The sequence below is a fragment of the Erigeron canadensis genome, chromosome 6 (genome assembly GCF_010389155.1).
Source record: "Erigeron canadensis isolate Cc75 chromosome 6, C_canadensis_v1, whole genome shotgun sequence".
Taxonomy (NCBI): domain Eukaryota; kingdom Viridiplantae; phylum Streptophyta; class Magnoliopsida; order Asterales; family Asteraceae; genus Erigeron; species Erigeron canadensis.
Window position 1 is genome coordinate 25,639,748 of NC_057766.1, and position 14,925 is coordinate 25,654,672.

At 33.7% G+C, this 14,925-nt stretch overlaps 1 protein-coding gene across 1 annotated transcript; it reads right to left on the reverse strand.

Annotated features, from left to right (window-relative positions):
* Positions 1-407: 407 nt before the first annotated feature.
* LOC122605499 (Fanconi anemia group D2 protein homolog) lies at positions 408-11,951 on the reverse strand. The gene is made up of 31 exons (XM_043778453.1): positions 11,534-11,951; positions 10,746-11,202; positions 10,392-10,646; positions 10,086-10,298; positions 9,840-9,971; positions 9,625-9,754; positions 9,488-9,534; positions 9,313-9,414; positions 9,102-9,209; positions 8,782-8,924; positions 8,550-8,644; positions 8,383-8,461; positions 7,933-7,981; positions 7,764-7,844; positions 7,388-7,480; positions 6,886-6,989; positions 5,506-5,965; positions 5,274-5,309; positions 4,620-4,812; positions 4,396-4,541; positions 4,133-4,310; positions 3,563-3,789; positions 3,363-3,458; positions 2,893-2,982; positions 2,774-2,806; positions 2,551-2,685; positions 2,417-2,477; positions 2,297-2,352; positions 1,943-1,999; positions 1,710-1,830; positions 408-889 (listed from the first exon to the last, which is right to left on the reverse strand). The coding sequence occupies exons 1-31, from the start codon at positions 11,881-11,883 to the stop codon at positions 681-683; spliced, it is 4,536 nt and encodes a 1,511-aa protein (XP_043634388.1). The 5' UTR covers positions 11,884-11,951; the 3' UTR covers positions 408-680.
* Positions 11,952-14,925: the final 2,974 nt, after the last annotated feature.

A 14,925-nucleotide genomic window follows, 5' to 3' on the forward strand; every position in this document is an offset into this window, starting at 1 on the left:
CCCATAACCATTTTAGCAACCCACAGTGTTCTCTCAACCCCCAAACTTAACACAGCAACAACACTTTAGAATAACTTCAACAAATGCAACATCACTACCTTCCGAACCTTCACCATCAAAGAAAACATATACCCCGCATTTCCTTCAACCACCTCCCCCTACACACCGTGGTAGTAAGCACGTTCTCAATGACACAGGACAACAGCAGATTCGTAGTTTGCAATGCAGTCAAGCCGGACTGGCTGGAGGCTTGGAGCAGGACTGGCTGGAGGCTTGGAGCATAATAAGCAAACCGTTGTTTTTATTAGGTAGGGGGATAGATAGGCATGTGAATTCTGGGACAAAATAAGAACGGATGGTCGTTTGTTGAGAGAATGTGCAAGTGTGCAACATACGACGACAGCATATTTCATAAAAGATTTAAATAACCATACGGTATAGATGTAGCTATTACAAAGCAAAAATTGTTATAGTTAAGAGAAGAAATTATCAAGATCAGAAGGCAATATTCTCTTATGAAACTATACATATGAAGTATTGTAATACTAAAAATTAATATCAACCAGAAATATGTACAAGGCTATAGACTCGTCACCCTCCTGGATCATCGAATGGATGTTTCATATCCATGAGAGCTTCAGTTTTATCAGCAAATATTTGGGCTTTGACAATTCATTGTTTTATTCTGTTTCTCCGTCATCATCCAGATTTCCCACCATTTCATCCTCAGGCTCTGAATTTCTCACCATCTCATCCTCAATCTCTGAATTTCTCATTGTTTCATCCTCAGCAGTGCCAACAAAGTCTTCGGTATTATCTTCATGTTGATCATCTATATATGCCTGAGAGCTCACTACTTGTCCTATCAAGTTTTTGTGCTTCAAGTTGCCTGTTAAAACATATATTACCAAATAAGATGGATAGCGTAAAAGAGTACAGGATTTATGGCCTAGTTGACTTGATAGCACTTCATACATGAAATTCGGGAGCTTGTATACATTACATAGAAGTTAGGTTACATATAAACAGTTTGACTAACTACAGCTCAAAGGAGGGGACACATGTAAGACACTAACCCCATACTTAGCCAATGTGGGGTCGTAACAACACCCCACACTTTGAAGAGCCAACGTCGTCATTGGTCACGGTTGCCACCTTTCTTTCTTTGGATCCGAGCCACCACTCCATAGGCAACCACTCCAAGTGTTGGAACCTGGAAAGGTAGTAGGGCTGGCTCTGATACGAATTGAAATGAACCCATCCCATACTAGGCCCGCATCAAGCCATAAGCTAGGTGTAGAACTATGCTCCAAAAAGTAAGTTCAAAGGCAAATTATACCGCCAACCCATAGATGTAGTATCCTAAAAGGTAACCTAAGATATCATATGTTCCAGCGTCAATGAGAACTAGTTTTCTCACAAAGGATTAAGAGTGGGGGAAACCACACACTGTCCATGTCCTTTATTCATTGGCAAAAGCATAAAATTTCAGTGATCACTTTTTTTCTGTTTTGCGTTTATATTATCAACCCCAACAAACCTTCATAGACAATATAAATAGCTTATGACTCTCAAGAATATAATAACAAAGTAAGCATTAAAGTAAAAATCTACATGAAAAAGGAAAATATCCCAAATTAAAATCAAACAGTTAAACATGTGATCAAAGCTTGCATTAAGAATTAAATCGGGAGTTGCATTATACATACCAAGTCGGAAGGTGCATCCACTTGATGAAGAGTGGAGAAGAGCCTTAACACGAAATAGAAAGCGTTCTAAAGATCTCTTGGTGGCAGGAATTTTACTAGTGATACTGGTTTGTTTCAAGCCCTGTCAGCATACGAAATGAATAAAACATTGGAAAGACCTCTATAAATAATCAAGGAGTGAATATAATTGATAATCAATGACAACTTACGAAACACTGAAACTGCAAACATACCTTTGCTTCTGAACATAATGTTTGTATTGTTCTTGTTCCCATCTGGAAGTCCTTAAACTGAAAAGGCGAAATAAGCATTAAAATAAGAAAGTATTTGGATGTGTGTTTCATTTTGCTTAAATATAGTTGTAAAGTAACTAAGTAAATTTAGTATTTCTTAAATAATCAGCCAAGATGTATAAAACTGATATTTAATCAGGTGAATCAATATCATAATAACTTTCTCCAAACACTTATAACTGATTATTACAACTTCAAGTCAGAATAATCAATAACCACATGTCCAAAACCCTTGAATAATACTAACCAATTGAAATTACAAACCATAAAGTACAAGAAAAAAGAGTGTCTTACCAGTTGAATGATAAGCTGATTGTGGCCCTGAAAATGTGCTTCTAAAAACTCAAACACTGCAAAAGACTCAAAAATTCAGTAACATGAAACATAAGTCACAAAAACGTATAAAGTACATACCTTTTAGGAAACAGTCAACAAACTTCCCACCATACTTGACGGCCATTGTGTGAATGGTAACCTACAATAAATTTTCACATCAAAGTTGCATAACCTGATGTAGTGGAATGAAATGAGTCCGGCTTTATAGGTACCTTGTCATGAGTCCTGCAAATATTTATCAAGGATACAACTACATTTACAGATTGGTGGAGCTTCTCCATAAGCATTTTCACCTCACTTGGTTGAGGAGTAGCCCTTGATTTGTATAATTGAACAGCTTCTTTAATCTAATGTAACATGAAACACTGTTAAATGTTACAACTTCTTGGATATGAATTTTGATATGATAAAAGGTAAAAATAAAAGATGTATTACCAGCTTGCCAAGTATAATGAGGTTTTGCTCATGCTGCGAATTAAAAGTGATCTAATATTAGCAATCCCGATGAGAAGCATTTGAAACGTAAATGGATAAAGACATAAAAAGATGCCTACCAGCTCTCTGTACCACACTAAAAAGGTTGAGGAACAAAGAGTCGGAAAACCATGGTTATATTCCTCATTTGATCTGCCTATAGAAGGTACCTGACACCCAAAAGAATTACAGACAGATATGATTTTAACAATTGGCAAAATGGAGTGCAATATTGCTAATGTGCACAACTTAGTTAATTTAGAGCTTGTGACAACAATCCCATTCTATAAGCAGTGGAAAATATGTGAAACTAAGTAATTATCAGGTTAGGAATTTTGAAACTGTTGTCCATAGCTTATTTCAATATCATCTATTAACCATTCTGGCCCATAAAAAATAATAACTTGGACTATACGGAGGTTAAACAGTGGGTTGATGATATGTAATATGTACTAAAATAATGTTCAGTCTAGCTTTTGACCATTTAGCAGTTTTTTAAAACAAAAATTCAATTCTTGTAGTAAATTGTAGAACACGTGTAAATACTCACCATAGGCAAAATCGAGCATGCAAGTTCATCCAGTGATTCAGAAGTGGTCGCAGAATTTTCCAAGTAAATGTGAACAATCTTCTGCACCATATCCCCCTGAAAGATACAGCAGAAGTAGGACCATTGAAAGTTAAACAAACAAGTAAATTTAAAACCAGATGGGGTAATAATTTAACTTTATGGAAAACATAGAGATTTACTTTCCCCTTCCAGCCACTTTCTGTGTCTTTATCCCAATCATGACTCAATACTTTATGAGCAGAAGAGCTGAGTTTGTGATGCAAAGTGACAAGGAGTTCTTGAATTACAGTCAGTTTATGTTTACCAATTCCCTCCAGAGGCTTGTCAAGAGCTTTTTGGAGAGATGTAACCACCGACTCCAATGTCAGTACCACTTCAGAAGCAAGCATAAATGAGGAACAGAGTGCTGCAAAAGAGATTACCCAGCAATGAAAACCTTCAACCCTAATATTAGCTACTGAAAGGAGAACAAACAACGAGAAACTGAAGGTGATAAATGGTCTGATGCGGGACACTTTTTATCCAAAGCTTTTATATTTTTGCATAGGATAATAGTGAGTCAGATTCTAATTATTTAAATACAATGACTTTATGTATTATGCAGTAGATATATAGTTCCGGGGACTTCCGCACATTTAGAACATTTCCGCTTTAGCTTTTCTTTTTACCACTTGGCCAGCTAGGAGAAAGATAACCCAAATTAACTTGTATGTAGGTAAGTAAATTTCCATCTCTAAGAGAAACATTACCTACATCCAAAACTCCTTCCAGAAATGCATAAACACCTCCATATAAGGAATCTATGTCTCCTGTTGATGATAGAGACTGCATACCCCCAATATCAGAGACTTTTTTGGGCTGAAAAGACTTGAGCAGATCCAAGAGAACAGATTGTCTTGACAGTATAAGATCTGGGCAGGTTAACATCTGTACCGGATCCAAAAGAGAAAAATGGTTGATGATGAAAATTTTTCAAGAAAAGTAAGAAGGAAGGGAGGAGGGGAGTAAATACCTTGCTGAAGCAATAAAGCGTCTCTTTCACGTAAAATCTCGAAACAGAATATACAGAAACTACCATGTTAGGAATTTCTGGATTACCAGCCATGGAAGATTGATCCCTCCAATGTTCTTGGCATTCTTCAGAACCTAAAAGTATTTCTTTATAAGATAAAACACGAACTTTAAGCCTTACTAAACCATATTAAATTTATTACAGTAGTATTGAAGTAGTACCACGTTCAAGTAATGATGTAGCAGAATCGAGGTGTCTCCTGAGAGTCGGAAACAATGTATGAATCTTGTTTACAAATTCAACTGTTGTTATTCCACTTAAACCAGGAGTGCTCAACGATCTGGGTGATGTTGGTTTAGGACTAAAAATTTCTAGCTTGCTATGGAGATCCCGCAGAAGATAAAGATACACAGGTAACTAGAATATGAAATCCACATACAAAACACTAATTAAGCCGCATGCCCGCATTACATTTGTCGGCAGAAAAGTGATGGGCTAGCGCATAGCAGGCAGTAGAAATGGAAAGATAGTCGAGTCAAATGAATTGAGTGACATGTCAACATATAAATATTACACGGTATGGGTCGAAACAGGTTGGATAACTGTTGTTCTAAGATCATAAATTGTCAGTCTATCATATATGATTCGAAACCAAGTTACTCCAATAAAAAGCTAGGTTTTTTTATAAAGTAATTAGGAAGTTGATGTATTAGACACTTTTGGGTGACTCTTGACCCGTTTGGCCCATTTTCATTTAGCTACTTTTAACCAGGTTTACCCATTATAAATGATATAACACATAACTCGAGCTATTCACAAGTAAATAGAACGTAATTGCCACCAAACACCATGCAGCGATGCCGTGTATCAACACCTACCTCACAAGTAGAATCTGCACAGCAAGAGCCAAGATCCTGCAATTATAAAACAATGAACACGATGCAAATTAATATTCTGCTCGAGATTGATTCACAAGAACCTCTAGAGATTTATTTAGTTATGTGATTAACTAGCCACAGACACGAAATGCGTAATGTCACAAAGTCCCAGATGTCACGAGCAATGACAATAAATGAACATTAAGATCACTATATAGGAGTAGATACAGACCTTTGAATACGACAAAATGGAGAAGCAATCGACCGAAAGAGGTCTAAATTTGTATCTTTGAGCTTCTAGAAGCTTTGGAGGTTCAGAAATCTCAATACAAGTATCTACCGATTCACTGGAGTTGCTGGTAAAACATGTTGCTGACTCAGATGGACCACTTTTAGAGGCCATGGCAGTAGAATGTTCATTTGCAGCCTCTTGGCTTATGGTACCCGCTTTCTTCCATGTTTCAACAATTGTAAGCTGAGTGGTGTTATTTCCTTGGATTCCCGAATTTTTTAGAGATTTTGAGGACTTTTTATCCTTTCTCTTGCTGTTTTGAGGAGATTCCTGATTCGTTCTTATCTGCTCTGAGTTCTTTTCAACACGAGTAGGATGGCCTGGTGAGGATGTTGAGGAAAGCTCGGGTAACGACATAGGACATTCTTTAAGAGCATGATTCAACAAGCTCTCGAGAAATCTGCATCAAAAAAAGAGCTTTTAATCAGCTAAAATGAATATAAGTACATGATCAATTGAGGCAACCTATCAGCCAGGCACTATTGATTTCCACAAGACAAATCAAATGAATAAATTATATAGCAGAGTCTTCAACAAAAGACTCACATGATTAGTCAAAACCTCAAGTATAATAAAAGAAATATAAGCGTATATGATATGAACAGCTACCAGAGAATTTGACAGGTGTTAAAAAATCTCATCTGTAGAAAGTAAACACCACACATTTTCAGATAAGTAGGTTATCACTTTCATATGAAAGAAGTTTCACAGGTTAAACGTGACTTATGAGAAAAATAATGCTAACAGCAAAGTTTTATCTTCTGAACTTCTGCCTCATTTTTAAACTGAAATTCATTACAAATCATTTGATAGTACAGTTAGTTTAAGAAACATTATACAGATGAATCTATAGACAAATGGCTTTCTTTGTCTTGTTATATATTTTAGCTGCAAAGATGTTATAGTGCCACAAGTCATACTGGTTGTGATTAATGAACCCCCCAAGATTGACTTTGGAGGTAATGATTAAGGTCCGGAAATTCTATGTCATAACTCATAAAGTGAAATCTTAAATATTTGCATATCAGTCAAAACCTCTAATATAAAAAGTGTCAAGTAAAAAGCTTCATTTATTATCTAATGAAGACCAAAAGACCTTTGGCCTAGTGGTATCCAAGATTATTATGTTGCCCCATCAACCAAGTGGTTGTAGTTTCAAGTTCCAATTTGGGCCAAGGTTTAGAGTTGTGAGTTTTCCATTCAAAACATAACTTATTGAGCAGAAAAGTGAAAAGTGTAAATGGCAATGCTGCAAATAATAAAACTTCGCATAAATTATGAACACTTTCTGTTGACATGTTGGGTTTCATATAGACTTACACAAGGTTCTTCAAGCGTTTCAAGATCTTGGTGACCATCTCCTCGGTTGTAACTTGGCTTATGCAGTCATGTCTTCCAGCAACTTGTGCACCAAAGGCATTGAGCTATTTATAATGAAATATAAGTATGTCGTCAGATAATAACCCATCGCTTTGCTTTGATATAATTTATAATGTCTTATCATATTTAGTTTGCAATATGACCAAAGAACATTCTTGTTATCTTTTTTTCCTGTACGTAACACCATTTAACATAAATAGATACCATAATAAGACACAACCAATACCAACATATGCCACGATTAACCAGGACTTCAAATAACCGTTTTCTTGTGAGACAGACACACACATTAATGCTTTGTGAGTTCTGTAATCTACAAACAAAAATAATCATAACAACTTCGCCACCATGTCAGAAGCATAGCCAAGTATGATAAATTAATGATCAGTTTTAAGATAAATTACTTTGGTCAATGACATGAAGCATAATGATAATTACTTACTAGCTCTCTGATCCAATTAATTGCATGATAAAGAGAAAGGCAGGCAACATGTTTCTGCTTTCTATTTAATGACTGCCAAGATTCCAAATAAAGCTGCAAAACCAATGACAAATGGCTATGAGTAGATCATTCGTGTTGCATGTCTAATTAAATAAGAGCATAAGACAGATGTATAAGCTTTTTTAGTTATAGAATAAAGTAACAGCAGACTAGAAATATTTGGAGAGTGGAATATATTCAATTCACAAAATGGATCAATATAGTAATTTGCTACAAAGTATTATGTCACGAAACTTCAGCTTGCAGAACCTTACAACTGTAAAACTTATTGAGAAGGAACTAAAAGTACACAGCCAGTAAAAGTCTAGAAATTAACCTTAGAAGAAGGAAGATGTATAGGACAGCCAAGAAGTGCATCAATTCCGCCAAGAGATCCCTGATTACCCAACCTTTCCGTCTGGATAAAGAATTAGATAATAAACACGTCAAGAGAATCCTACAGAAATAAGGTTAATAGAGACCAGGGCATTTACAAATGCACCTACCACAGAAAGCAAACGGAAGTTAGCAGGAAGAGTTTGTAGTGATGCTGAGCTGCAATAACCAAATCTTGTTATCCTTAGAGAACAGAAGCATCAGGATAGATAAATCTTATAACTTTTACAAAGCATAATAGAATTGAAGCAAATGGACAATGTTAGTCAAAGTATGTTCTTTTGTGGTTTTACTTGGAAATAGGAAAAAATCCTTGTGTGCTAATTCAGGCACATGACATATATCTAGGATATTTGATGATATAACAGTCATATAATAGATATTACCTCCAAGCAACAGATGATTAGAACTTAGAACACGAGCTGGAAGATTAAGGAGTCAAAAATAACTAATGAAAAACAATATTCATCTTAAGTTTTTAAAGTAGAATGTTCTTAGTCCTTATTGATTCCTACAGTTACATGCTAAGTAAGACTATAAAGGCGAGAAAATAGCATTACCTTGATGAAGAGGAGGCCAGCGACAATATGTTCATGCAAATTGGAGATATATCTCCATCCAGGTTCATCCATAGCTCCCCTGGATGGCATGAAACCTAATACATATTATAATTGTTTATTAAAACTTATTCTTTACAGAGGAAAAAAGGGATATCCTGGTGACTCACCCTCAAGGCCACAATACAAATCAGAAACAGGCAACTTCCCATCTTCTATATCTGATAAAAACACGGATTCAAACTCTCCAACAAGTTGGCCAACCCTGCACATAAGAATAGTATCTTATATATAGCTAATATAATGATAAGCATGCAAATGGGAGAAAACTGGATAAAGATATCTCTTATCAGTAACACCTCAATTTAAGGCACAAAACTAATTTAGCTCCACATAACTCACCGTTCCATGATTGCTGTATGAAGAGTTTTTGAACTGAGAATTGCAGATAGTTCATCATAAAAAAGAATTAATGATATTGGTAACTGTTGGCATGAGTCCAGGGATGTTTTCATAAGTTCTAGAGACTCCTCATAGTTCAACTTCTACACATAAATTTCAAACAATGAACACAAAAAATCAAAAAAACTAATGATAAATAAAGGTTATGAGTTAAATATATAAATCTTTGCCTCAGCCATTCTAATTATGTAAGCTACTCAAATATTCTGACACAAGGCTTAAAAATAAGCACAAAGCATAGTTGTTAACATTACTCTTACCTGTGATGAAGATGAGTCAGAATTTTCATCTGTCTTTCCAAGATGAGACAATATTTTTAAGGTTCCAATCAAACCCATTTTCTTGTACTTAAATTCTGGATTACTGACCTGACAGTCAAGCAGATATTTCATATGAATGTTAAATATATTTAATTAAATAGTAGGTTTAAAATAATGATTCTAAAGATATCTCAACAAGCTAACAACAAACCTGCTTCCTGACTATCATGAAAAGCTCATTAGCTATAGATGACCGGAACGACTCAGTGTTAGACCGTGCAGACCGTGATAAAAAACAGAAAACATCGTATGCCTGCATTATAATATTTCATGTGAATATGCAAATAGAATTGCAAGACTTATAAAGTTAAAATCATATTTGTAACCTTATGCAGGTTTTCAGTGCTAAACCCTTCCATATAATCTAATATACCTACATGTTATGAAAAGGTCGCATATTAGGTACACTTCAATTATTGAGCAAAAGTTGAGAGTCAATTACGTACGATAATTGATGGTATACCAGTTATGTGAGAAGAAATCGGAATTAGTTCTTGGGAATACATGGAGGCTAGCAATACCATAGCCTCTAAAGCTGAACTGACTTCAAATGGAATGCCAGAACCGACATGAGTGACCAATGCCCCTAAAACCTGTGAATCCCCACTAACAAATTACTTCCTTTTATTTTAGAAACAATAGCACACATATGAAGATAGTACTGTTAAATGAGCTTACTTCCTGTCTTGAGTAAGTATCGGGAAATCCCTCAAATAGGTACTTATACATCTGAATCCCAAATTTACTTGCCGTCTGTTCTTTACAGGCCAATAAGTATTCCGACAATAGCAAAAAGGAGCAAAAGTGATCCTAAGAGTTGGAAAAGAGCTACAAAATGAGCTTGGATGGAAAGATAGTGCCTTAATATATTTCCTAATTTTAAGATCTCTAATTTTGCAAGTACAAATACAGTAGACACCATACCTTTACCAATTCCTTGTTACCAAATATACATTGCTCAAACAGTACATCCTGGATTGAGCCTTCAATGATTTTCTTCTTTAAAAGCTTTTCAACACTCTTTTGCATGGATTCACAGTTTTTGAAAATAAGAATCAGCAACCAAATGTCAATCACTTTATGATCCTGGGGTTTATCAATGTATTGAAGTTCTCTTAGTATTTCCTGGCATAGTATCTGCAAACATCAACATACACGGGATACTATTATTTGGGCAAGTCATAACATTTGAAATTTGAAAAAATACATTAATCTCTTTTAGCACTGTACATTTTTAAAACGGAGACTGGACCCCAAAGCATCGAGAACGGAAGCCTCAACATTATTTATGACTGATTTTCCCTTAGATTTATTGTGTTGGGTCGAACGAGTATCAAAGACTCCAACCAGCTTGTACTGATCACGGAACTGTGAGATTATTCTTCTGGCGTTTGTTTGTGTGGCAGAAAGAAGCAGAAATCTAAGTAAATAAGGCAGCTTTTCTGCTTCAATCGTCCGTATACATGATAGTGCTATTGTTATAACCTTCAAGATAAGCAAATACAAACATTTATTAGCTACCAGCCTACAAGATACACATACACATACACATACACACAGATAATCATAGATAAACCAAACCACCTTATCTTGTAATAGTTCATCCAAGTTAAGACTCGAGAAACAATCAATAACAGCAACCGTGGCAGTAGAATCATCTTGCAACACCTTTTCAAGTGAATCAACCACAGTTTTATTATTACTATCCCCCATAACCTCAGGCAACGATCCAATAATCTCTCTCTTCAAATGAGGAGGACAGATCGACAACACTTGAAACAAATTCTCCGTAAAAGCCTCACAGTCCACCAAAAAGTCAAGCCAACGAAACTGATTCAATATCAACCTAGCCACGTCCTCATCCAAACGCAGAGTCGACGAAGACAAACTTCCACAATTATCGTTATCAAAATACTCCGGAAGCTTCTCAAGCAACATGTTCTGAACACTCAACTGAATCACCGGAACCAACAATAACACCCTAACTAAGCTCTCACCTCTTCTGTTATTCGAATTATCGTGATTCGAAGGTAATAAAACCCTACACGAATAAACTCATATTTTCACTAAATTTATACTGCATAGCTATATAGCTAAATCCTACAATCTCCTATTTATCTAAGTTTTATTATAATATAATCGAATACTATTATTATTCATAATTACACGTAGCAGAAATGATAATGAACTATTTAATAAATAAAAATAATAAATAATCTCAATTTGTGTGTACATATATATACACATATACCTATTTACATATCTACGCACTATAGGTCACCTATTTAATTAAGTTTCATTACATATAACTAATTACTATAAGCGTGTGTGTGTGTGTATAAATATATATATATATATATATGTATATGGACCTGCGGAGGTGAGTTTCGGTATCGATGTAAGCGGAAAAGCCAGCGAGGAACTGCGACCGGAGATCGGAATCAGACGAAAAGCGAGTTTGTAGATAGTTTCGTAACTTATGTAGGTCAGACGGAAGGAAAGGGGGACCAGGAGTATTGATTAATGTACATCCAGCATCTGCAAGTATTGAAATCATTTTATCTATTGAAGTAGTTAGGGTTTTTGATGATTGCGGTTGTTGATGTTCAAGTGATGATGAAGATGATACGGTGTCGTTTTGGTTGTGTTTGGGGATTTTGGATTGGTGGTTGGATAGTGGTGAAACGAATGGTTTTGATGGTCGTTTGTGACGGGGAGTCATTTTCACCGGCGGAGCAACGGTGGCTGAACGACGGTGTTGAATAGGAAGGGAAATGAAAGTGGCGCGAAAAGTTGTGGTTTTGTTGATGGGATTTTGGAGTGAGTTTTTTGATTTTTTTCAATTTTTTGAATGATAAAGTGAATGGGCCGGGCCGTTTTGGTCCTGTCTTTGATTGAGAATGTTTTGAAAATCGGAGGGTTTGTTTTTCGAGAACGTGTATAATACTCGTGCGTTAGTGACGAAATTTTATTTTATGAGTGTCAATTTGTTATTTTTAATTTTTTATAAAGTATTTTGGATTTTTATTTGTGGTATGTCTTTAAAAATTAAACATTTATTTTTTTTAAAAACTCCTTTCAACATATATATTGTTCCCAAAATGCTTCTCCATACACTACAGCACTAAATTATCATATCTACCCTTATAACAAATTGTCACTTCTAAGCAAAATTCCGCCGCAATGCGTCAATATAATGCTCGTAAGAATAGATATGATAATTTAGTATTGTAGTGTGTGGTGGGGCATTTAAGAACCATAAATATATGAAAAGAGTTTTTTTAGGAAAAAAATATGTTTAATTTCTTAAAACAACCCATAAATAAAAAACCAAAATATTTTATAAAAAAGTCAGGATGATAATGTAACTGTATTTTAAATCAACTTAAAACTTTCAAATTTAACACTTACCCATCCAATATATTATCAATTTTGAACACTTTTGGCTCATTCAGTCATTTGTTGGAATAGCGCAATAAAGTTATTGTATATTTCTACTATACTTCAATAAAATATCAAAAGATATAAATTTTAAAAATCTTTAATGATTTTTTATTAAGTATATGTACGTTTAACTAACACGTTATCGCACAATGTGATGGTAAATATGGTGGCGATGATGTGGTGGTGAGGACGACTGTTAGTGGTAAATGAGGCGTCAAGTGATCTAAATAATTGATGTAAAGAGTTAATGAAAATATCCAAACTTAAAGAATCTATAAAGCATTACCCTCTCTCATTTTAACCAAAAAAAAGTTTGATATTCCCAAATGACCCCTATTTTTTATTTATTAGTTTGAATATCATCTAATATACCTATAACAACCTTAAATTTCAACCACTCATTTTTTTCCCTCCTCAAATCTTAACCACTCATTTTTTCATCTCTCCTCCATATATCATTTTATTTCTCTAATTCATTAAAATCTTTTATCTCAAAAATCGTACATCGATAAATTATAAAAGTTATATGGATGTTCTTAAAATTTCATGTTTTTTCATTAGAAATGTCATTCGATATACTTTCGACGAATATTTAAATCCGAGGGCAGAGCTTGTACGGCTAAGGACGGAGCTTGTCAGGTAGATCACTCCATCCCCGATCATCCCTATGACCTATCACCGCCTATGATCAATCACCTCCTATAACTTATCACACTTTATGACTTATCACCACTACCATCTCATCGCCGCACCGCGCGGACATTTGGCTAGTTTTAAAGTACAAATGTCGATAATGTAATTTAAACATTAATGTTAAAAAGGTTGTGTAGGTGAAAAAAGTATATATATAAAAAAAATAACTCCCTTTACTTTTGGTACTATTGAAAAATATGTAATATACGTATATATAAAAAATATAGCTCTCTTTACTTAGCACCTTTAATTAGAATACTTTCTTATACAATCATATATTACGCTTTTAACATTAATAATTAAATTACACTATTAATTTTTATGCTTCATAATATATCCATTAACTTTTTACATAAATTACTATTAAATCAATTATCAACATAACTCGACCCCGTTCCGCCACCAACAGCCGTCCTACTATCACACCATCTGCCGTCACAACCACCTCCACATTACGCGTGTATACTAGTATTTTAATAATTCAGATTAATATTTTGATATCCGAAATTATAAATAGTAAAATTTTTATTACTCGTATAATAGATGTCCTTTTTATTTTATTTTATATTTAATTTAATCTTAAAATAAAATTATCACCCACTCTAAAGATCTATGTACGGCGGAGATAACATATAATATGCTTATGCTTAAACACCAATAAAGTGTCCAAGGCCATTCATGAATCATGCCTCTATCGAGACCATTTAAGAATCATGACTTTTTGAAACTATAAGCATAAAAAAATATTAATTTAAGTAATTAAATACTTTATAAAATGATGTAATTTTGTTTTAAGTTTTAAAAGTAAAAAAGTTCGATGAATGATACAAGAATTTCATTCAATCTTTTTTTCCTAATTTTTACATCTACCAATAACTATAAAATAACCCCTTAAAATCTTTTTTGAAAAAATTACAACCCTTAGATGCAAAAGAAGTTTTAATTCTAACCATTGGATTATTTTGCTAACATCACTATCCTTTTTTAGATTACTAATTATAAAAGTAATAATACTAAATACTAAATATTAATTACAAACTAATTGCTACTAATCATTCCTAAAATGTAAACTATACTATATATTCCATAAAGTTTAATCTAAGGATTGATTATTTCTATTTCTATTTTTAGATTACTAAATAGTAAATATACTAAATTATTAACCAACAATATATATATATATATATATATATATATATAAATAAAGTATTGTCTAATCAAAACAATTTTTATATAAAATTTAGATAGTCCATTAATTATTGAAATTTATATTTTAGTTTTATTTAATATAATATATGTTTGGTCTATTATATTTTATTGCATATGTAAAGTCAATTTTAATACTAACTAATGCATAAATAAAAAAAGTAACGAACATATACTCCTCCCATATATCATAAAAATTATGTAAATTAATAATAATGATGATGAGATGAGATATTTAATTAATTTAATGAGATTTTATTTATCTTTTAAACAAGATATTATTGTACTAATAAATTATCAATTTATTAATTTTAAAAAGTATTTACGTCTGACTTTTAAATTTTTAAAAAATAAATTACAAAAACAAGTTTCAAGAGATATTTTTTCTCCATTTAAATTAGACATGGTTAAAAATACGAGA

Coding starts and splice junctions, on each gene's coding strand:
- LOC122605499 (XM_043778453.1), bottom strand. CDS start 11,883: ATGACTCCCCGTCACAAACGACCATCAAAACCATTCGTTTCACCACTA. Junction 6,990..7,387: donor TTAATTGGATCAGAGAGCTA/GTAAGTAATTAT, acceptor CATTATAAATAG/CTCAATGCCTTTGGTGCACA. Junction 2,983..3,362: donor CATGCTCGATTTTGCCTATG/GTGAGTATTTAC, acceptor TTTGGGTGTCAG/GTACCTTCTATAGGCAGATC.